The 24,641-nt window shown below is 39.6% G+C and overlaps 1 protein-coding gene across 10 annotated transcripts in view; it reads left to right on the top strand.

Moving 5' to 3' along the window:
• The first annotated feature begins 21,830 nt into the window (after positions 1 to 21,830).
• Positions 21,831 to 24,641, top strand: part of FBXO25 (F-box protein 25) — a 34,639-nt gene continuing 31,828 nt past the window's right edge. For 4 of the 10 annotated variants that reach the window (XM_034436778.2, XM_034436780.2, XM_034436783.3 and 1 more), the window contains exons 1-2: positions 21,831 to 21,915; positions 24,211 to 24,353. In XM_034436778.2, the coding sequence (XP_034292669.2) occupies positions 24,217 to 24,353 (137 nt within the window). In that variant the 5' untranslated portion in view covers positions 21,831 to 21,915; positions 24,211 to 24,216. Of the gene's footprint in view, positions 22,025 to 24,210; positions 24,354 to 24,483; positions 24,577 to 24,641 lie in introns of those variants that run through there. The other 6 variants (XM_087882434.1, XM_060689265.2, XM_087882435.1 and 3 more) reach the window with 6 other exon arrangements.

Consider the following 24,641-nt stretch of genomic DNA (forward strand, 5'->3'; position numbering starts at 1 on the left):
AAATTCATGAAAAGTCACACTTCTGTTTAGTCTCCAATGCAACATTTAGTTCGTGTCTCCATTTTACATTTGGCGTTCTCTTCCATTTTATCACACATTTGAATGTTTTTTTCCCCCCAGCTAATTCTCCCACAATCTACAGCTTGTTTTCTCTGATGATGAGAAATCAACAACAACAGGGACATTGTTGAAGTATCAATAAGAGGGGGAAAAATCATTCCAGCTGAAAAATATGTAAACATGAATAAGGTCAATGCTGGCAGATCCATCTAGGGCGGCTTTAATAACTTGAGCCCAAATAACATCAGCTTCCCATAGAGCACTGGATGAGAGAAACAAGTTGGTGACTTTTCTTCTAATACCAAACCTGTTATTAAAATATTTTTTTAAAACAGTTATTTTGGAAGGCTTCATAGCATATCTAAAGGTACTGGCCCTGTTTATCATTCAAGTCAAAGAATGTATACTGATATTTTGCTCCACATAGACCCAGAAAAAGAAGTTTTATGATTGCTTCCTAATATTACTTAGGGCTGTATTTCAGCCAACAAGCAAAGAACAATCTTCCACTCATGCATCGTGGCCTTTCTGGATCTTGGCATCACCACACGTTAAACGATTTTGCTTTTTTGGATAGATGAGAAATTGTATTGCAGGCTAAGTCTGCCACAGCCAGGAGTTCGATCCTGAGTGGCTCAAGGTTGACTCAGCTTTCCATCCTTCTCAGGTCAGTAAAATGAGGACCCAGATTGTTGGGGGCAGTATGCTAACATTGTTAGCAGCTCAGAGAGTGCGGTAAAATACTAGGGAGCAGTATATAAGTCTAAATGTTATTGGTATTGCTATAAGAATTAGAGATTTCCACTTCAATAGCATGAATAGATGCCAATCTGCTTGTGGGGGGAGGGGGGACAGACGGACGGACACCAAGCTGGAATAGTGAAGTAAAGATGTGGCAAGCTTAAAGAGGATGGAAAATAACATTCTAGAAAGTACTTTGTAGTACTCAGGTGCCATTTTGTAAGACTAGTCTAAATCAAATCAATTTTTTATTACAGTTGAAAACCAGCATAAGAAAAGAGGGATGCAAATAATTAGTAATTTTAAAAACTAATAAATATATACATAAGGTTAAAAACATGTCTATGTGTATAAAAAGATAATACACACACATATAAAAATCTAAAAAAAAAACCCTATAAATAAGGGTAAAACATTAAATACATGGAAATATAAACTGTATATGACTAAATATGTCACAATACAAAACACTCTTAACTGACAAATTAAATACTTATTAAAGCTGGTTGCACATCATCTGATGGATTTTAATCATTGCTGCACAGCCCCTGGCAATGTTGTATGCTGTAGCAGAATCACTGACTGCAAGTAGCAGGGAGGTGTATAATTGTCCTGGATATTTATACAGTATTGGTAAAATGAGGCTAATATGACTGCCTCAATAGCAGTGTCCCCCAACTTTTTGGGTACCAGGGAATGGGTCCGTGGAGGGTGGTTTTTCCATGAGCCAGTGTGTATGTCTGTGGTTTTGTGCGCTGTCTGGATCCTGCGTGTGCACAGATGGGGCTTCATTCGCTTGCGCAACCCAGGGATTGGGGACTCTACTCTATAATACAGGAATGGGAGGAACACATGCTTTTTATGTATCTCCAAAGACATTGTCTCTTCTGACAGGGAATTTTCCTATATTGGCTTTCAAGGACAGCTGAGGGGAAGGCATGACTCCATTGCAGAGTGAAGGCCCTCCAGTGGCTAGGTACTTCGAGCTCATAAGGAAGCAAGAGTACCTGTTGGATTCATTGGCAATAAAGGTTGGGGACAGGCTAGGTCCAATTGGTGCTCAGTGTCTGTTATATACTGTTTCATAAGAGCTTTGGCCAAGTCTCACCCACTGCCGAGGAGAAAACCTGCAGAGAAACCCAAGGATAAGATTTTAATTCACTGCCTTATTCCATGCAAACTGAAAATCATCATGCGCTCCCGTTGCAAACTGGTAATAAAGGTAAGTAAAATCCACCCCTGATTTACCTATAAATCCTCACTCCCAAAACAAGTGCATCCTGGGAAGCCAGACTCCATTTCCTTTAGCATTCGGAAGCAAACAGAAGCACCAGGAAGAATCCAGCCTAATCCATGGCACATGTTCATCTGAGGACAAAAATCCACATCCCATACACATAGCATTGCTGCTGAGATTTAGATTTTATCTGTATTTGTTAATTGTTATGTTCACCAGCAACTCAACACTGCCTATTTTGTATTTGGGTTCTTATTGTATGTATTTCTATTTTTTCCAGTTTCACCAATCCTGTTCCTTTAATAAAGCATCCAGATCTACACACATGGTCTGTGTGTAGCACACAACACACAGTGTAACATGTAGTGAGGACAGAACAGTCATCCACTCCCTGGCCTTCACTTTTACAATGCATATTCTGAGTAAGTTTACAAAATTCCAGTTGGAAACCCTGTGTGTTTATATGCTGGATATAGAGACTTTTTGAGTCTATTGTATTAATAATAACACAAATTATAATAAATCATATTTACCCTTGTCTCCTATGTACTAGATCCAATGCCGATTCAGTCATTTAATGTTTCCAGTTGAATGAAATTACCCATTGTAGAAAATTAAAGGTTACACAAAAGCATATCATTAGGAGAATCTGAAATAGATTGTGATTATGAGATGCCTTGGGTAATTTGGACTCCCATAGATTCACTAAATTAAAAAAAAATAGATTGTATTCTATATCATGTGCAAAAATTCCATCTTATATTAGGTATTTGATGGCATTTAATACCGATAGCCTAGTATGCAGTATTTCAGACACAATATAATCATAGGGCAGACATCACATCACAACAGCCTTTTATTTTTTATCATCATCGCAATTCTGTTTTAATTCTACATCACGTTTGCCACCCCACTATCATCATAAAAGTGTTCTTCATCTGACAGAATCTCAGAATAAGAGTCAATTTATTGCTGAGAGTTATCTTGTGTTCTCAGAGGAGAACCAACATAGAACCTGCTCAATAGACACATTATGTGAAGTAAAGGAGAAGGAAAGGCATGGATTCTAGAGGACAAATACCACTGTCCAGTTTACTTGTTGGATTAGTTTGGTGGCACGTGCCACATTTGAGTTGAAAAAGAAAGGCTTTATACATAACTATAAAATGTTGTTCTTGTTAGTTGTGAAGTGGTGCCCGACCCATCGTGACCCCATGGACAACTTTCCTCCATGCCTTCCTGTTTTCTACCATCCCCCAGAGACCATTTAAGATCACGCTTCAATGACTCCATTCAGCCACCTCATTCTCTGCCGTCCTCTTTTTCTTTTGCGCTCAATCGTTCCCAGCATTAGGCTCTTCTCCAATGAGTCCTTCCTTTTAATTAAGTGGCCAAAGTATTTCAGTTTCATCTTCAGGATCTGGCCTTCTAAAGAGCAGTTAGGGTTGATCTCCTCTAGGACTGACTGGTTTGATTATCTAGCAGTCCAAGGGACTCGCAGGAATCTTCTCCAGCACCCTAGTTCAAAGGCCTCAATTCTTCGACGCTCAGCCTTCCTTATGGTCCAATTTTCACAACCATACATTGCAAGTAGGAAAACCATAGCCTTGATTATACGAACTATAAAATACGTATACATATATGTGTGTGTACCCAAATACATAATTTTATAACTCTCTATGGATGCATAAATTGGGGTTGGTGGGTATTGTGGTTTGCAAACCACGGCTGATATCTTCAACAAATCATGGCCATATGTAATATGTGAATCCAACCACCAATTTGTGCCTTCATTACTTTTAATACTGATCTTGTTCTATTCATACAAGTCACCATTTTATTTCACTATTGCAACATAGCTGCGTGATTTTATCCACAAAACTCTTGAAGAACGGAAAGGGACAATACTCCATGCCCAACTCACTGCAAGACAACTCACCGCAGGACAATTTAACAATTCAATTTAATTATTTAAAATAAATAAATAAAATATTTTAATGTTTGTCATTCACATTTTATTCTCTCCCTCTTTTTTGCATCCTTTCTTTAATGATTCTATTCCATCATTTCTTTGGTATTAGTGTACCTCTTGTCCTTCAGCAAATTGTCCCACAGTGACTTGGCCGTGGCGAGTTTGGTGTAGCGAGTTGGCCATGGCGAATGAGGAATGCTTTGCCATTTTAGCACCTTCAACCAGCTGCTCTTGAACCAATTCCAGCGTCTTTCTGAAAGGATTATCCCCTGATCAGATCAGAATTAGGATTGTGTTTTTAAAAAGATAATAAAAATTAGGCCTAGTGCTAGGAACTAGACAAATTTAACATCTAGCACTCATGAATTGACTTAGCAAAGCACTGACTCATCTTTTCTTTCTCCTGGAAAAGATGACACTTAAGCCCCATCAGATCCCTTAATAGACTGGGTTTGCCACCCAATAGATATTCTGTGGTTGCAGAAATCCCTTCATGGCTGATCCTGGGATGTCACCCTTGCAAGCATTAGGGCATTTTATTCTCTTTGAGTGTAAGTACGGATTGAAAATTCATTTTTATAAAATTCTAGACAATGTTGGATCATTGTTTTAGAGATACAGTATTTCCTGACTAGATTCCACAATGCCATTAACAATGATAGAACTTCTAATGTATTGCCTTCACTGGAAAAGTTGGAATACATTAAGAGATGCATCTGCCTTGAAAATAGCCCATGATGAACTGTATACCACTGTCAAACATCAGCATGGGAAATGCGTTGTGACATTTTGTGTTATGTCATAAACTGTTTTATGATCGTTTTTATATCACAAAATGTTTTATAACCCTAGAATAACTCTAAAATGGTATAGGGTTTCCTGCCTAAGCAGGGGGTTGGACTAGAAGACCTCCAAAGTCCCTTCCAACTGTGTTGTTCTATTCTATTCTATTCTATTCTATTCTATCCTATCCTATCCTATCCTATCCTATCCTATCCTATCCTATCCTATCCTATCCTATCCTATCCTATCCTTTGCCAAATTTCATTTCTACAGGAATCATGGATTACAGATATTGGATCCACTCAATAAGTTTGCCCAACTGAGGTATCTTAGTTCAAAAATTGTTGCCCTCTAATACACCACTTTGCCCAGTTAAAGGTTACGGGAATGAGAATTTTAATATACTGGTATATTAACCAAAGAGAGTTTCTTAATTGTTCCTGATGTGCTGTAAAAGTTCTCCTTTACCAGCATATCTATTCTGGATAAAGCAGGGAACCAGGGCATCTAGTAATAAGGAAGGGAATATTAATTTTGATTCTGACCTTCCTTTCTCATGGTGGATGATAGAAAGTTAGGAATCAGCATCTTCCATTGGCAGGGATGAGTCGAGAGGGGAGAGAGTGTGCCAAACAACAGATTTCCAATAGAATGGGAGATTCTGGACAGGTTGAAATGAACTATGATTCAGCTCCTTTTACTGAATAGCAACTTTACAGAGTTAGTTTAATCAAACTGCTAGCAGGCAGCGTATTGGAAGATGGTTTTTAAAAGCTTGGGAACATTTGAAATGTCATAATTAGCAGCTCAACCTGAACACTGCTTTGTATTCAGTGGCATCTACTGCCATAGTATTGCGGCAAGAGATTTGGGGTTACAACCTACATACAATTGCATTTATCCAATTTACTAGGAATGACTATTGTGATAATGCAAAGCTCATTAAAAATGAGGTATCATTTCGGTCTGTGTCTGAGAAACAGACACATACACAAAGACTCACTAAAAAAGATTCACTGGGAAAAAAAGACTTATAATTTATAGGTTTTTCATGCTTATCACTGTTGCAGCATCCCCATGATCACATGATCTAAATTTGGATGCTTGGCAAATAGTTCATATTTATGACAGTTGCAGGATCCTGGGATCATGTGATCATCTTTTGTGACCTTTTGACAAGAAAAGTCAATGGGGAAGCCGGATTCACTTAACAACCATGTTGCTAACTTAATAACTGCAGTGATTCACTTAATAACTCTAGCAGCAAAGGTCGTAAAATGTGGCAAATTCCCTTAACCACTGTCTCACTTGGGCTCAATTGTAGTCATAAATCAAAGACTACCTGCAAAATCCTTATTTTTCACCTGAAAAAAAGGCATATGTTCTTAAATGAATACATTACACCACAAGTACATTTCACTCACTGTTTCTCAAGCGGCATTACAAAGGATCTCTGCTTTTCCTTCTTTGGGGACCTTTCCTTCATCTATTTTAAAGCTGATGCACAACCCTGAATAATCATATGACATTCTGCAACCTACGTTTCTTTGTGAGGGGTTGTCCCTTATGCTTCCCACAACATACAGCATCTCAATAACCCTTCCAGAATCCTGGACTGTACAGGTAGCCCTCAACGTACAACAGTTTATTTAATGATGGTTCAAAGTTATAACACACTGAAAAAAGCGAGTTATGACCGTTTTTCACACTTTGCATTGTGTGCAACATCCATTACAGCATCCCCATGGTCACGTGATTAAAATTAAAATGCTTGGCAAGTGATTCATATTTATGATGGTTGCAGTGTCTCAGGGTCATATACTGTATTTTTCGGAGTATAAGACGCATCTTCCCCCCCCCTACCAAAAGGGGGTGAAAATTTAGGTGCGTCTTATACACCAAATGTAGCCCCGCCCACCCACTGGCTCCCACCCTTTGGCCTCTGCCTCGCAGCAGTTACCTCCTTGCAAGCAAACAGCAAGAAAAAGCAGCTCCTTTAATCTTCAGCATAGCCTAATTAGCACAGTTTGATTGGATTGGCCTCCCGACTCTCAGCTGTTTTGCGGCTTGCTGCAAAGAGGTAAATTGCTGGAGCAGATTTTTTTTTTCCTTGTGCTAATCAAGCTATGCTGAAAATGAAAATGCAAGTAAAGCAGGATGTTTGCTATTTGTTGCAATGAGACGAAATTGCTCAGAGGCAGAGGCAGAGGCAGAGGCAGAGGTAGATTTCTTTTTCTTCTTTTCCTCGCCAAAAAAGGTAGGTGCGTCTTATAGTCCAGTGCGTTTTATACTTTGAAAAATACGGTAATCCTTCTGACAACCAGATTCACTTAACAACCATGTTACTAATTTGATAAATGCAATGTTTCACTTAACAATTGTGGCAAGAAAAGTTGCAAAATTGGGCAAACTCACTTAACAAATGTTTCATTTAGCAACATAAATTTGGGGCTCAATTGTGGTCATAACTCGAGGATTACCTGTACTTCTAAACATGAGGAAAAGTAAACTGCAATTATTACTACAGGCATATATAAGGGATCACTAGAGCACAGCTACTATTATCTTGCAGAAACAGGAGAAGAAAAACGAAAGCAGGGTGTGAGGAATTTGTGTTATCAATTTGGTGGTAGTAACCCCACAAGCTTGACACAAAAAGCCTAATCAGAAACTTGTCAATCCATGTTTTTTAAAAAAAATTGGAAAAAAAGAGAGAGGCTAGGCAAAAAAAACAATAATCCCATTTTAATAATCACCCCAGGAATCCACACTCTAGTAATTATTAGACAGTGTTTTTAAATGGCACAAACACAGCAGAAATCCTCAAACACAGATGTTCAATCAAATATGGCTGTCAAGGACTAGGGAGGAGATGGTCTAAATATACAAGAGGCAATTATTATTCTGCTTTTTTTGTGATGCTGCTCTCAAACGAGTTTACTCAGATGAGGTCCTGTTGCTCTCAAAACCAAGAATTTTAAAAGTGAATTTTTGCGAAGTGACTATGGGAGTCTAATTTGCTGTTTATCCAACAAACCCAAGTTAAAACAAATAAGGGCTCAGGGTGATTTGCAAAACCATTAGGCTGGATCCAGGCTTGGACATCAAACACATAAAGTGATGCTGCCTGCAGAGGTGGGGCATTTATGGTCTCTTAAGTAGGGTTTACCTGAAGCTAAACATATCATTTGAGAGATTTATTTCTAATTAGCAAGACCCTATATTTGAAAGCCAGACAATAAAGACAATGTTTAATACAATTTAATGTGACAGCTATCTGATAATTCACATTATAGATCAGCTCCTTTTCCACTGTTCATCATCCTTTAAACCTGGATACTAAAACATGAAGGTTTATACCCAACCATGACCAATAGAGATGTCTTTCACTTTTTCACCTGTAATTTAATTTATTTGATTCTTTTTGTTAGTTTTTATTGTTTTAAATGTGGTTTTAGATTCTGTAAGTTGCCTTGAGTCGCCATGGGCGAATATTATTTATTTATTTATTATTATTTATTAATTCAATTTGTATGCCATCCCTCTCCGAAGACTCAGGGTGGCTCACAATGCATTTAAAATCATTATAAAAAACATTTAAAAATTAAAAACATTAAAACTTATTCACACCATTCATGGCCAGATCTCACCGGACCGCAAGAGCGAGATCAATGGCCCCAGGCCTGCCGGAAAAGCCAGGTCTTCACCACTTTTCGGAAGGCCAATAGGGTGGGGATGGTCCAGACCTCAGGAGGTAACTGGTTCCAGAGAGCTGGGGCAGCCACAGAGAAGGCCCTCCTTCGCGGGCCTGCCAGCTGGCATTGTTTAGCTGACGGGACCTGGAGGAGACCAACTCTGTGCGATCTTATCAGTCATTGAGAGTTATGCAGTAGAAGGCAGTCTCGAAAAATAGGCGGCAATATAAATTCAAACGATCAATCAACACTCAGATAAGCAGAGTTTAACACCAAGATTAACACTAGATCAACAAATCAAGAAATAAACAATACCTTAATCAAGGAACTACCGACAGTAAATAACAGCCTAATCAATGAACCACCAAGATGGCTTAGGTCCAGGTTATCTGAGGGACCGTCTCTTACTAGTAATACTGTAATACAGTACTGGTAATCCATTAGAGATGGAAGGCAAGGAATGTTGCAAGTCCCATTCCCCTAGGGAAATAGATCTGGCGGGACCCAGAAGAAGGGCCTTCTCTGTGGTGGCTCTTTCTCTCTGGAACATCATTTTCCCAGAGGTTAGAATGGCTCCCACTCTAACATTCTTGTGAAGGTCACTGAAGACATGATTCTGCCAGTGGGCCTGGGGAAGACAGAGTGGGATGGAGCCCATTAAATGGCTCATATAAATATGTGCTGTTGCCAGGATGGGGATGAGTTTGGGGTATTATTTTATTATTCTTATTTTTATATGATGCTTTTATATTGTATAAACCGCCTTGAGTTGCCATGGGCGAGTAGGGGCCAATATAAATATTCTAAATTAAACAAAAATAAATAAATAAAATAAGATCATTCCCACTATCTCTGACAGGCAAGTCACTATTATATAAAAAGAGAGCAAACCTCACTCCCTTCTAGCACTGATAATGTTATCTAGTTCGGTAATGAAACAGGTGCAAGAAAACAGCCAAACTCAGAGAGCACTGAGAATCCCATAGTTCCATCCTGAGCTACAAATATTCTCTTCCATTGATATCAGTTTATATTACAGGTACACTTCAGTTTACAACTGGTTGCTTAGCAACCATTCAAAGGCACAACAGACCTACTTGGGAGTTCTTACGATCCAAATTTGATATCAATTCCATAATTACATGACTACACTTTGGCACTCAGTAACCAGGCTACATTCATGGCCATTTGAAACATCCCATAGTCACATGCCCACATTTTGCAACAATTTTGCAGAACACGGGCATTTCAGGGGTGAAATCCAGCAGGTTCTGATAGGTTCTGGAGTACCGGTAGCGGAAATTTTGAGCAGTTCGGAGAACCGGCAAATGCCACCTCTGGCTGGCCCCCGAGTGAGGTGGGAATGGAGATTTTGCAGTATTCTTCCCCTGGAGTGGGGTGGGAATGGGGATTTTGCAGTATCCTTCCCCTGCCACGCCCACCAAGCCACACCACGCCCACTAAGCCACGCCCACAGAACTGGTAGTAAAAAAAAATTGGATTTCATCACTGGGGCATTTACTTCTGGTTTTCGGCAACATCCGCCCATAACAAACCACAGCTTCTTTTAATGGGCATGGCGTTCACTTAACAACTGCTGTAAATTTGGTTTGGTCAAATGATTGACTCGCTTTACGATCATCACAACTCTCAACTGTAATGGGCAAGTTCTATTACATAACTCAAGGACTATCTATATAACATTCCACCCCACAACGTCAAGTAATGTGTCACTGAAACCAGTTGAGATCCAAGAGAAAAATATAAATAGCAAATCAGTTTGGCTAATTCATTGGATCAGGAAATATAGTAAGGCACATAATGAAAGATGGGCTAGCCTGGTCTTTTAATTTGATTTCACATTCTTCCAAAAATGCGCCCTAAGGACTGAAATTCTCTCTTTTGCATACTTCATAAAAGGCAAGGGAATGAACCTTCATTTCCCATGGATCCTGTTGCCCTCTAGTGTTAAGCCCAAGAAAATTTCACGTTATATTTTATATATTTCTAATCATTCTTACATTTTAAACTTTCACTAAAACAGCATAATTGTTCCCATGTCATAGGTTCTCTATCATTATTGGAGATTGCCAAGCGAAGGTTGGATGGCCATTTGCCTAGAATGGTCTGAGGATTTCTTTTCTCAGGTTTTCGCGGGTGTTTATATGTAGGTCTTTGGTTATTCGGGTCTTCTCCCACGTAAAATTGGAAGTGTCTTGGCGACGTTTCGACGAAGTTTCATTCGTCATCTTCAGGCTGGTGTTCTCGGCTTCGTGCTTCCAGGAGCAATGTGAGATCGCAGCTGTCTCTTCCTTTTAACTGCTAGTGGGGGGGTGAGCTGATTGGGTGGGAACTTGGCTGTGTTCTGATTGGGTGGAGGTGTGTTCTGATTGGTTAGGGGCTTGGCTGTGCTCTGATTGGATGGGGGGTTGGTTGTGCTCTGATTAACTGGGGGTGTGTTCTGTTTGGGTGGGGGCTTGGTTGTGCTCATATATATATATACACACACACACACCAGAAGGAAAGTTCTGAGGGAGACTGAACTTCATATGGAAAGGGCTGTGCCAAGAGAAATCTTCTGGGAACTGCCATAAAAATCAGACTGATATAAAGGCTGATATAAGGTAGCAAATTTGGCAAATGGTGCAGAATTGGTAACTCCAAAAACAGATGTGTTTTGGGTTTTGTTTTGTTTTTTTGTGCTTTGGGTGCAAAGTTGCCAGAAGTTGCCACCCAAGATTAATTTTCAGCATGTCAAATAGAAAATACAGGGAGATAAATCAGACAAAACATTTTAACTTAAATCAGATCCAATTCTTAACATTTCCCTTGGCCCAACTCACTTCCTTGTTCTGGTCCTACCACATTCCTTTTTTAAAAAAGTTTTTATTATTTTAAAAAATATAAACATCCCATCTTCTCTTAAACAGTGTGTCATCTGGGTACAAATCTCTCTGTGCAATAACCATCAGAATTTACAAGATCATTCACTACATTGATATTAATTCCCTAATCTTACAATTATAATATATTAAACAATTGAGCATAGTAAACTTATTCATTTTCTCCTCTTAACATATCTTCTAATAATAATATAATAATATAATAATAATATTAAGCACCATAATCCTAATACTAACAATTATCATATTGTTTATGTCTCTATCTTAACATATTTTCTACTCTTCTTTAATCTCCTTCTGGTTCTACCACATTCTTGAATGCAATCCACACATTTCTCAAAAAAACATGTGTACACCTTAGGTCTCCTCCTCCCCTCCAGCCTTGCCATGGTTGAACATTCCAAAACTACACTATTGTTAATTAGATGTTGGAAGTGAGAATAATATTTGCATATCTAAAAACACATTTGAGGAATGTTCATCTAAATTCATTAAAACAAAAACCAACAGCTTCAACCTGGGAAGTCTTCAACCATGCAAGTCTTTTCGGTCTGAGAGAGAGAGATTTCTGCAGCTTTGGTTTGATATGGTTCCTTCTCTCTTTTTCCAGCTAACTGGTCTCTCTGTAGCTGCTCAAACTATGGAGCTGCAGTGAGGAGGAGGGCTTTGTGCAAATCCCTTCTTGAAAATATGCTTTAATATGGATTAAAGCCCTTCAGTTTGAAATAAACAATTATGAATTTTATCCATATTTTTAATTGATATTGGGATTTCCCACGCAAGTTCCCCACAAAGTAATATCTTCCGGATGTGCACTGCAACTCACAGACTTTCCACCCAGTATGGTGTTTGTAGTTTCAATATAGCGTAGTCCTAACACATTAAAAGGCCACCACTTTGTGTGCTATAGAAGTGAAAATCCTTCAGATTTCTCCTGGAATCACACATTCCAGCACATACAAACAATTGGAACTATTCCTTTCCACTCCAGGATGAATATCTTTGACTATTTTAGTGTAGAGTATTTCAACAGCAACTATTTATAATAGGATTGTAGTTGCAGACTCCTCCATGACAAGTGTTGTGATGGTAGCGGAGGAATGAACTGGATCTTTTGGTAAACAGAAGCTTGCTTACATTTTCAAGTTAGTCAAAAGCTGGTATAATGATTTGTAATAATTGTTTCCTATGTAAGGAGACATTGTAAACCTTTGCTAATGCGGTTCAGTTTTTCAGTTAACTTTGCCAGCTTGCATGTACATTCCACTCCTTTTACAGTCATTTCTTTTTCTTTAAGTGGTTGAATTGAATTCAGCCTCAGCAGCTGACAATTTGATCTTACTACTTGGAAATGCCAACACATTGTGGCACGAAAGACCAAGTTTGTAACAGAAAATTACATGCTCAGTTGTCATCAGTCAAATTACCCTTTTCACCTATTGAATTTGACCAGATGACAAAAAGAGAAAGAACATATTAATGATACAAAAATGTTGTCAACAAAAGAAAATGAAAAAAAACAAACCCTTTCATTCTAGCATTCAAATACCATTTAGGAAATGCCGCAAAGAAATTCTGTATGCATTGCTGTGTGTATAACATACACAATAACACACAAGAATTTCAGACTCTGTGTAGTTTCAAAAGTACTTGTTTTCCCATTATAAGGAGAGCAACATAAATAGCCATCTCTCTACTTTTCGTCTCATTTTTAAAAAGATTTTGAGTGTCCTAACATGGTTCACCTTTTAGATGGTGAACTACATATTACCTACACTAAAAACATTGTTTGTTTATTCAATTTATATAGATGCACATTTCACATGTGTGATTCTGGACAGTTCACACAGTTGGAACACAAAAAGCAAAACCTAATTCAGAAGCCATTTAAAACAATTAATCATGTCATGGGAGAATGCAACAAATATCTTACAAACAATACTAGCATTTCAGACTCCATAACTTCACGAGATCACAGGTCCAATGTATAGTTTGGGAATGTAGACAAAGTTAATGATCAAGTGGAAACCTGGGTATTGGTAGCATCCACAGAAGATAAGGAAGGCAAATAAGGACATGTAAATGATCACACCAGCATGCAAATGTCACAACTTACACTCTTGCATCAGACATCAGGATACAAATAATTCTTGGTGGCATTTATGTGATTGTATGCATCATTTTGGCACTATCAGAATTTCTTGTGAAAATCACTAACCCAGGTCTCTCCAGTGCTAGTCTAACATTTTAACTATTATATATACTGGTTCTTTTTTCTATTTATGTTCTTCAATTGTAGGTGCCTAAGAAGATTAGATGAATTTCAAGGACAGACCTCATATTCTATATAGAGAAGATTTCAAGTTCAATCCTTATCTATCACCATTTTTAAGGACTAGGAAGCAGGAGATGGGAATGACTGCACTCTAAGAATTACTGCCAGTCAGAGTATAGTAATTAATCATCTTATGTGATTGTATGCAATGCATGTGAATGCAATGTGTGTGAGCTTCTAATCAATCCTTTCCAACCTTCCTGCCCTCCAGATGTACAGATTGCAACTCTCAGAATTCCCCAGCCAGCATTGGCAATCATTGAAAATTCTGGGAGCCAAAGCCTCCCATATATCTGGAGTGGACCCAGGTTAGGGAAAGTCATATGCTTCCTGACTCTAACTCCTCCTGGACACCTGTATTTGTAGAAGCAGCATTCCCTGGTTAAGACTGGGAATGTTTTTGGATTAGGCAGGAAAATAAATGGCACATGGCCCACTGAGATGTCTTAGGGTTAACTTTCCCCAGCCTTTTGCAACACAGTATTACGCCAGTGTTGGTGTCCTGTTTTATGGCCTAATCTGGCCATAAAACACTTGCATGAAGTTAATTGCAAAGTCATGAGACACTAGAGGTCAAAAAAGCTGAGAGAGCAAGATGCAGGTCTAATTCTTCAAGCCCAAGGAGTCTCACAAGGGCCATCCAAAAACAGCTGAAGTGTCTAAGTACAAGAAAACCTCAAGTCTAGGTAACAAAATTCATAGCAAAGCCAAGACTTCCACTATGCACTGGACCTTTATAGTTACAGTGTACCTCTGAATAGGCACTTTTTCATGGCATCTGTATATTAGCCTACATGTTCTTTATGAAACTGTACTTTATAAAAGACTCAAAGGTTTTCTCTCTTTTACAGAACAGAAGGATGTTGCAAAAATTTGTCTGCTGCGGCATTGTCCTTTTAAAAATATTTTTATTAAAAGTTTTAACAGCTGTAATATATTTAAAAAAAGAAAAAGAGAAAGGCAAGAAAACAAAAGAGAAAAAAATAGGAAAAAAACCCCAAGAAAACAAGTAAGCAGAAAAAGAGCGAAGGTGGACTTTCCCTAGAACTTCACAAGGTAAATCTGGTAGTTATACAAATAAATGCTTTAGCCTGGCAAGATTTCTATCTATACAATAAACTACTCAGAAGTAATTCAATTCATTCTTGGATCTGCCAGAACTGAAATAGTAGTCCTAACTGTGTGTAATATAATTATTTTTATCCCTTGTTTATAAGCATCTAAGTTTAGCCAATTCCATCTCTATCTTACTAAAAACATGTGAGAGCCTCAACTGATCAAAGACATCATGAGGAAGGGCAAGCAGAGGACAACATTTAAAGGCCCAACTGTTGAGCATTACTTTCTTTCCTCTTCAGCTATATTTTATTTACCCATTTTTTACCGTTCTCTTAATGTTGCTTAAAGGGAACTGCATAATTGGGGATGCATGTTTATGTCTATTATTATCAATTGCCCAATTAATGGGAATATTTGAAGAAATCCATATTACTAATGTAATTCTATTTTATTAAAAAACTTGTGTTGGTTTTAATGAGTATGGAATCACCTAATCATTTCAAACACTGAATATTACTTTAGGTAAGTTTTCATCTTGTGTGTGTGTGAGAGAGAGGGGGGGGAGAGAGGGAGGAAGAGAGAGAGAGAGAGGCAGAGAGAGAGAGAGAGGCAGGGAGAGAGAGAGAGAGAAGGAAAGAACTTCTATTACTGTTCCCCTTAAAATAGCCTTGCCCAAGATTACACAAAACTCTCCCATAAAAATGAGGATAAAATAATATTGGGTTGGTCACTGGGACCAGATGTTTACTCTTCTGAGCTTTCAGACTCGTGCAACATTATCCTGGGACATGTATATTTGCCTTCATAATATAATCAATCTCTAAGTATCACTAAGGATACTTAAGGACAGATGAAATGTGTCGTTCTATCACACTCTGCATCTGATTTGGTTTTACTGAATAGCTAGAATGGAAATGCTGCATATAATAAACAGCATTAACTTATCTTCCTGTTAGAAAAAAAAAATCCCCCTCCGCACCCAGCTGTCTTGGGAAAAAAGTCTCTCTGATTAAATCAACCCCTTGCACATTCAAGGATTCCATGCCAATTTCTATTTATGTATTTATGTTTTTAAAAAGTGATGATGTAATTATACTATAGTTCCAGCTGTTTAGTGCTAAGAAATATCAGCATCCAAAATAACATAAATATATCCAAATAACTCTTAGTTCTGACTTTGGCAACACTCATCATTATGTAAGTTTGCTTCCCAATATTTTTCTTCTCCCCCCTTTTTTTTCTTTCTACTTCGTTCTCCTGGTGGAATGTATCTAATGTCTCCTAACTGTTGGCCTTATGATCTTCCCTTGTGATTCATTAAAATAGCACTTCCCTTTGGTGAAACTGGAATGCTTAGCTTTATGATTCAACACTAACAGAAAACTCAGGTGGCTGAGAAGTCTTCCTTCCCATTTTATAAATGAGACTTGGCCATCCCTATGTTTGCTTCTGTCGCTGTTGCAAAGCACTTGGGATATTTTTGTAAAGTGACTTCAGCCAAGGAGCAGAAATATGGTGCCAGATTCTCCATTGATGGATATATGAATGACTAAAGATTCCACTTTTGCCTTGCTTTTCATCCATCCTCTCACCTTAGAGATTTATAACCATAAACTGTTGCCACCCAGAGTTCCTATTTCTGCCAAAAGAATTCACTACTGTATCCAAAAGTTAAAAACAATGACTTTCACCTGTCAATTTGGAAAGAGTGCTAGACTAATGATTAAAAATCAGAACTAGCACTTCTTTGAGTATTAATGTTATCCCACACAGAAAAAAAAATGAAACTGGGATGAAAAAACTGGGTATTACCAGCTCTCCACATTGGATGCACTACAGATTTTTAACTGCTTCTGCCAGAAAGGATTTCATGTGGCAGCTGTTTTTTGTTAGGTGGAGAGAAATTAATCCTTCCCAGCTTGAATGGCACTAGGTGCTGCTGGCTGCTGTAAGACCAGAACTGGAATCCTTCCTCACTCACTTCTATCATTGACATTTCCTTTCAAACCTTAGTCAAGGATAGCAATAGCACTTAGACTTATATACCACTTCACAGTGCTTTACAGCCCTCTAAGCGGTTTACAGAGTCAGCATCTTGCCCCCAACAATCTGGGTCCTCATTTTACCCACCTGGGAAGGATGGAAGGCTAAGTTAGCCTTGAGCCTGGTGAGATTCGATCTGCCAAACTGCTGGCAGCCAGTGATCAGCAGAAGTAGCTTGCAGTACTCTAACTAATGAGCCAACGTGTCTCTTATAGGATGGAACTCTTTCATTGTTAGCTGCCATTTTACCCTGTTACTTCATTCCTATGGGACTCATCTCTTTCAGAAAATCACTACCATAGACCTAGAAAGAGTAAAACTGACAGGCGAGAGGCACAGAGGAGGGGTTGTCAGAGTAGGAACATAGAAGGTCTTGCCTTCTGCTGGTATTTGGCAAGGCACATCTTTCTGCATTAGCAACCCGTTAGGCAATTTGACATATTGCTAAAACCTGCTCTCCTCAATTGCCTATTCTTGTCCCACTTCATGTTGAGGAGAGTGATTGGTGGTTGCTTTGCCACCAGCAGGGAGGAAAGGAAATGATCTAATTCTGCAATCTTGTGAATACAGGTCAGTTCTGATCTACTATTCCCAGTTTCCTATTGAGAAAGAAAAAAAAAATAGAGAGCAAGGGCACTTCTCTCTTGCACTCTTCAGGATGGAAGAGGTCCAGCCAAACCCATAGGAATGGAATGAGAATGAGAAAACAATGAGTTCTTTTCGTAACTTGGGTAGTGAGCTGTGAAATGAGAAAATGATTGAAGAGAATAAAGACATATAGAGATGCAATGGGTATTGTCACCCTTTTCCCTGTGCTATCAGTCTCCCAAATTCTACTTTGTCTGTGCACAAAATCAATGCTTGGAAAGACATGTAGCTGCTATTATTAAGTCTGGCCTGATCCTTAGCCATCCTGATTCACTGGGGATTCACCGGGGATATATACAGGATAAACGATAAAGATGTCTATGCATATTTCATTGTTATATTATAATAGAAACTTTAGGATAGGGAAATAAGCTCTTTTAATTTAAATTATTTCATGAAAGCAACCTTGATTTCTAATTTCAGCTCAAACACAAACTTTCCAGTATACATTTTTAAAAAAGATGTGATGATCCATATATAATTAGAGCACTCTTCCAAAGCTAAAATTGAATTTGAAGGGAGAAACTTAAGGAGTGATAATGAGTACTCATCATCTGTGGAATATACTCCATAAAATGTGGGAATTTAAATATAAGGCAGAAAGAAAAAAAATAATTTCATCTCAAGTAAAATGTCTTTGAGTCGGCTTCTTTCTTAAAGAAATAGCAGTCAATGAAGCACATATGGCTTTGCAGATGCCTTTACCAAGATCAGCCAAAAATATTTTGCTGTTTCCAATGTCATAGAAAAAGGTGCTCTTCTCTTCAAGTCAAGCTATTCTCTAGACCAGGGGTGTCAAATGTGCAGGTGTGTCACATGCTGGCCATGCCCAGTTTAGCAAAGGGGGAAAAAAATTGTGATATGTCACGTGACACTGCTATGACGCCACGAGTTTGACACTCCTGCTCTAGATTATTAATTTGCTAAAATGATTTTCTTTGGAAATAAAAGTACAATGATAAATCAAAGATCAATTTGCTGCCCTTTTTCAAAGCCCCAAATCATTCAGTTGTCTAATAGCAAGTCAAGCCCTATGCACATCTATCCGAATCTTTTAGGGAAATCGTATGGTTTTAAGTAAACATGTGTACAGTACTGCTTTAATCAACATGGTTGAAGAGAGGGATATTAAGAATGAAAAGAAATTAAAATGGTTTTCCTAAATTTAAAGGTAATGAGGCTTTAAATATTTAACACAATATTTCCAACTTAATCACATCTTTAGTCATTGCAGCTTTAACACAACGCTTGATTCTCAAAGAGCAGATCTGGAGAAACCATGTTGGAAGAGCATAAGGGAGAGCATGGCCAGTGCCCCTTCCCAGAATTCCTCCTGTCAACATCTCTTTCCCTCCTGGTTATTAGCTTGAACATGAAATGATTAAAGTCTCTCTTGAGTGGACCTCAACTTCTGGTGATCCCATAGAAGAGAGTGATCTCTCTCCCTCCCTCTCTCCCTCTCTCCATATATGTGTGTGTATGTGTATTAATATACACATATCTATATATCTTTCTCTATCTCTGATCACCCCACTTAACAATGAGGTGTGATGCTAGTTCGCCTCTTCATGGTGCACCCTGGATAGCATGATAGTGTGAACCAAACATCTAGCAACAATTGGCAGACAGACTACATTGAAGAATTGGCAGTTAACGACAATTGGCACCCAGACATCTTTGTAGAACTCCTGGCTCTCTAAGTACTGTATTTTTTGAAGTATAAGATGTACCGGAGTATAAGACGCACCTTAGTTTTTGGGGAGGAAAATAAGAAAAAAGCTGGTTGGCAGGTGGATCGGATCCTGGAATGCTCCCAATCAGCTGTTCCCAGAGGTGAATTTTAGCAACAGGTTCCTTGGTTATGAGCTCTGTGCCTTGCTTTTTTTTGCTTTTTTTTCTGCCACTGAAACTTCTGAATCTCTGTTTCAGAAAAACTTTTTTTCCTGTCTCTGAAACAGCTTCAAAAAAAAAAAGCCTCTGAAGCTCTGTTTGGGGGCTTCTTTTCTGAAGCTCTGTTTGGGGGCTTCTTTTCTGAAGCTTCATTTCTGATGTTTTTTTCAGCCTCTGAAAGAAGCTGGGTGGGGCTACATTTGGAGTATAAGACACACCCAGATTTTCACCCTCTTTTTGGGGAAAAAAGGTGTGTCTTATACTCCGAAAAATACGGTACATGGCAAGGGATAAACAAAAATGGCCATTATTTTTTTAAATATATAGATAATATAGATATGGCCATTCTTCAAGAAACACATATAGAGAACCATGATCAGCAATACAGCAGAGGTAAAATCCAAGGATTTGATCTACTGGGGGCCATGTACCACCACAGTTATGGCACAGCTATGTATGTCAGAAGGAATATGCTTTTCTACTGTCAACCTCAACAAACAACAATACACATGAAGTTGCTTCAAAATTACATGATCTCACAATAGTCAACATTTACAAGCCATCTCAGATATCCTGGCCATAGTATGTTTTGGATATCAACCTGCAATTTACGCAGGTGATTTTAACAGCCATCATGTAAACTGGATCTATAGCTCTTCTGATGAAAATGGGGATCAGCTTTATGACTGGGCTGCTGCAAATAAAGTCCACTTGATTTTTGATGCTAAAGACAAGGGTACTTTCCAATCTGCAGCCTGGAAATGTGCAACTAACCCAGATTTGTGTTTTGTCTCAGAAGGCCCAAACATGCAGCCATTCCCAATAACCAGGAGTATTCTGGACAAATTTCCTCATAGTCAACATTACCTTGTTTTGCTTGAAATCGGAATTCAGATTCCCCTAATTTGCTCCACACCTAGACCCAGATGGAATTTTCATAAAGCCAAATGGCCAAAGCCTTGACGGTATCATACAATGGATCCCACTAACAAGTCAACATTACCATAGATTTGTGAGGGCTGTACTTGCTTCAGGTAAAAGATAGATCACTCGAGGATTCAGAAAAGATTATATTCCAGGATGGAACAAAGAGTCTTGTAGCTTTTCTACAGAGTGGTGACCAAGATTGCCAATGATCTCTTACGCAGCCTGGATGCAGCTCGTTGCAAGACATGGGAACAACTCACAACCTCATTAAATTTCAGCAAATCCAGCAGGAAAGCCTGGAGCCTACTAAGGACTTTGCTTGTAATCAAAAGTGATCACATGACATCGGGACATTGCCACTGTCATAAATACATGCCAGTGGCCAAGCATCTGAATTTTCCATCACATGACTATGGAGATGCTGCAATGGTCATAAGTGTGAAAACCATCATCAATCACTTTTTTCAGTGCCATTGTAACTTTGAATAATTACTGAACAAATGGTTGTAACTCAAGGACTGCCTCTATCAGGAGGCCAAAACCTCAGGATCAAACTCATAGAAAAATATATTTTCCTCTCTGCAGGCCATGCTAATGGTATACCCCGTTTTGGGAATTGCAGTCAACTGCAATATTATTATTTTTTATTTTCCCAAGAAAATTAAGATTCTTCTCTCCAACCAAGCTCATGTCAAGGTCAGCAATAATTTTAACTGTTGTTGTAAGATTTGTTTGCCCTCTTTTCAGCTGCCTCCGAGAGCTGCCTAACAACTGGATATAAATCATATTTATGTCAGAGATTAATATCTGGGAAGGCAGCTTTTCAAAGCACCTTGCCAAGAAAAAGCTGGGGATAAATCTATCTGACACTTGCCAGCCTTAACCCTCCAAATACTTTGTACCTGCTTTTATACCATCTTAAAAAGTTATTGGAATTCGAAATCTTCTCTCCTTCCCTCCCCCCCCCACCCCAATTTGCCAAGCTAACATTCAAATGGTTAAAACTCGACACTCGCCTAAAACCTGCCAACATATCTGTCAAACTCAAACCTACGTGCTGCCAAACTTCTCCAAAGTACAGCAAGATTTCAACCTCGCAGCCCGATCTCTACTTTAAAAGGAAGCCTAGGCGTGCGAAACCGCCTACGGTGTTGACTTTCCGGCAATTACGGTACCGCAAACACAGCTTTGCACCCCACGCAGTTCAATCAATTCAACAGATAAATCCAGTAGATCGATAATCTCGCCCCCCTCCCCCACCCCACCCACAAGTCCAGCACCATAAAATGGAGCCAAGGTCTGAAACCCCGCCCATGGGGAGGTGGGGGGGGCTGACCCCGCCCCACCCTGCCCTCTTCTCCTCCCCTCCTTTCGACCAAAACATTGGCACGTGCTCCGTGGCTTCTTCATCACGTGAGGCCGAAACCCTGGGGGGGGGGGAAAAAAGCACTACGGCCCGTTTAGCCAATAGCCGGGCGGGATCCCGGATGGCAACAAGCGCGGCGCCGGCGGACCAATCATCGAAAAGCAAGGGGGCGGGGATATGGAAGTTTCCGTGTCGCCTCCTTCCATAACAATAACATAACCCTGGGAGTCGCTCGGGCTGCGCGCTCTTGGCTGGGGTGAGCATCGCGGGAGGATCTCGCTGCCGTGGGCGAAGCGAAGGGGGAATCGGGGGCAGAGGACGCTTTCGGCGGAGGAAGGGGCTGCCTTGGCAGAAAGAGGCGGTCGGTATGGTGGAGACTCTGCCTCTCGCTTGGGCGGCCAAGGGAGCCTTTTGTGTTCTCCATTGCAACACGTCTGGGAAGTGGGGGAGGAATCCTCAAGCTGGTGGCTGCCTTTCCCATCTCTTTCCCGCTGCCCCGCCATCCGTCCTGCCCCGCCTATCCCAGCAAAGAGAAGTTGCACGGTTTTGTTTTGTTTTGTTTTTTTTGCAAGGCGAAGGTGGTGGCCAGGCAAATCCAATTCGTAGCACGGCCCTTTTCCCCCCCGAATGAATTGTGTCCTTCGACACGTCGTCCCCGCTATTAAGAGTCGAACAAATGAAAGCACGCATTGTGATGGCAAAGTGGCCGTCTTGACACAGCCGGGTCCTGTGATGGCTACTCGGAGGCGGATCAGGAACGTGGTTAGGAACCCAGATTTAACAGATTAACAGAGTTGGAAGGGACCTTGGAGGTCGTCTAGTCCAATCCCTGCTCAAGCAGGAGTCCCTACACCATTTCTGATAGATGGTTATCCAATCTCTTGAAAGCTTCCAGTGGTGAAGCTCCCACAACGTCTGAAGGGAAGCTGTTCCATTAGTTGATTGTTCTCACTGTCAGAAAAATTGTCCTTATTTCTAGGTGGTTTATTATTATTATTATTATTATTATTATTATTATTATTATTATTATTATTATTATTATTATTATTATTGGTTCGATTTATATGCTGCCCTTCTCCAGAGACACAGGGCAACTTACAGTGTGTTAAGCAATAGCCTTCATACTTTTGTATATACCTGCTTAGTAGGGCTTTTGCCCCCTCCCCCCCCAAGTGGTGTTCTTTTTTTTTTTTAATACAAAGCCAGCTTATTGCCTCCACAAACCGGGTCCTCATTTTACCTACCTCGAAAGGATGGAAGGCTGAGTCAACCTTGAGCCTGGTGAGATTTGAACTTGCAGTAATTGCAGGCAGCTGGTGTTACTTAACAGCACTTTTAGTCTGCTGTGCCACCAAGGCTCTTTGAATCTCGATTGTTTGGTTGAATCTCTCCTTGTTCAGTTTCCTTTCCATCCATTATTCCTTGTCTGGCCTTCAGGTGCTTTGGAAAATAGCTTGACCCCTTCCTCTCTGTGGCAGCTCCTCAAATATTGGAACACTGCTATCATTTCTCCCCTAGTCCTTCTCTTCATTAAACTAGACATACCCAGTTCCTGCAACTGTTCTTCATATGTTTTAGCCTCCAGTCCCCTTATCCTCTTTGTTGCTCTTCTCTGCACTCTTTCTAGAGCCTCAGCATCTTTTATAGTGTGGTGACCAAAACTGGATGCAGTATTCTAGGTGTGGTCTTACTTAAGGCTTTATGGTATTGTATTAGTGAGGTATTAATACCTCACATGATCTTGATTGTATTCTTCTGTTACAATTGCATTATCCTTCTGTTAATGCAATTTAGAATTGCATTGGCTTTTTTGGCTGCCCAAATTCTAGCTACCCAAATGCAACACTGCTGAAATATTCTTACGTCGTTGTCCTTTCTTTTTCTCCCTTCCTTCTCCTTTGCAAGGTGTTTTCTTAAACCCACTTCCTTGTTGCTGCTCCTCCACGGTCAGTTTTTGGAGAGTTGCCCTTTGCTTTCCAGTTCCTGTAAAATGATCAGTGTCTTGATCTCCTTTATCTTGAAGGTGGCGACTAGGGTTATCTACAACAGGGTGTCAAACTGGCGACGTGTGGGCTGGATGCGTCACACGCAGGCCACACCCACCCCAGCTCCATGAATGGGAAAACCATCACAAAATATCATGTGACAGCAACATTATGTGGCTTGTTTGATACCCATGATCTATAATGAAAGTTTGATTCCATAACAATATTATTTCCCCATATTTTAAACCACCTGCTCACAATACAGTAATGGTAATTTCCCCCTTAATGCAGCCTCAGTTCATTAATCCTTACCTTATGTTCGCAAGAGCATGTGCTGGAAAATATGATGTATCCCCAGCATTCTGAAGTTGCCACCCCGTTGACTTGCAGTTGAAAGTTCAACAGCACCATAAGCAAAAGGAGATGGGTTCTGTCAAGATCAGCTGATTACTATTAACATTTTCAGCTTCCCTGCCTCTTGTACTAATTTCCTTGCAAGAAGTTCTGAAGCTCACCCATGCCTAAGAGCAAAATGGTTAATTAGCTTGATTGCTTGTTTCCTCAAGGAAACCATGCCTTTTCTGGGCCAGGACTGGCGATCTCCAGGATGGAGATGGATTAAAACAGAAGATGGTTGGAAGCGAAGTGACCCTTGCAGCTCAGAATTTGAGGATGAAGGCAATCCGCTTAATGACATCAACCATGCTATGTAAGTTTTCTGGGAGACATGGTAGACAAATGAAGACGGGGTTCTTCATAAGCTGGATCCTAGAATAATTGTATAGTATAAAACTGCTGTATATACATATTTATATATATTAAATGTCATATTGTCCATCTTATTTAGTCCATAGAGGAAGCCACCTTGAGCCAACAGTTCCATCCAGATGTGGATGGTTCCTTATGTCATTCAACATTGCAGCTGCATGCAGGTAGTCCTCAACTTATAACTGTAATAGAGCCCAACTTTTCTGTTAAGTGAGACATTTGTTAAGTG

The sequence above is a fragment of the Pantherophis guttatus genome, chromosome 1 (assembly GCF_059756535.1).
Source record: "Pantherophis guttatus breed Tessera chromosome 1, ASM5975653v1, whole genome shotgun sequence".
In the NCBI taxonomy this organism is placed as follows: Eukaryota; Metazoa; Chordata; class Lepidosauria; order Squamata; family Colubridae; genus Pantherophis; species Pantherophis guttatus.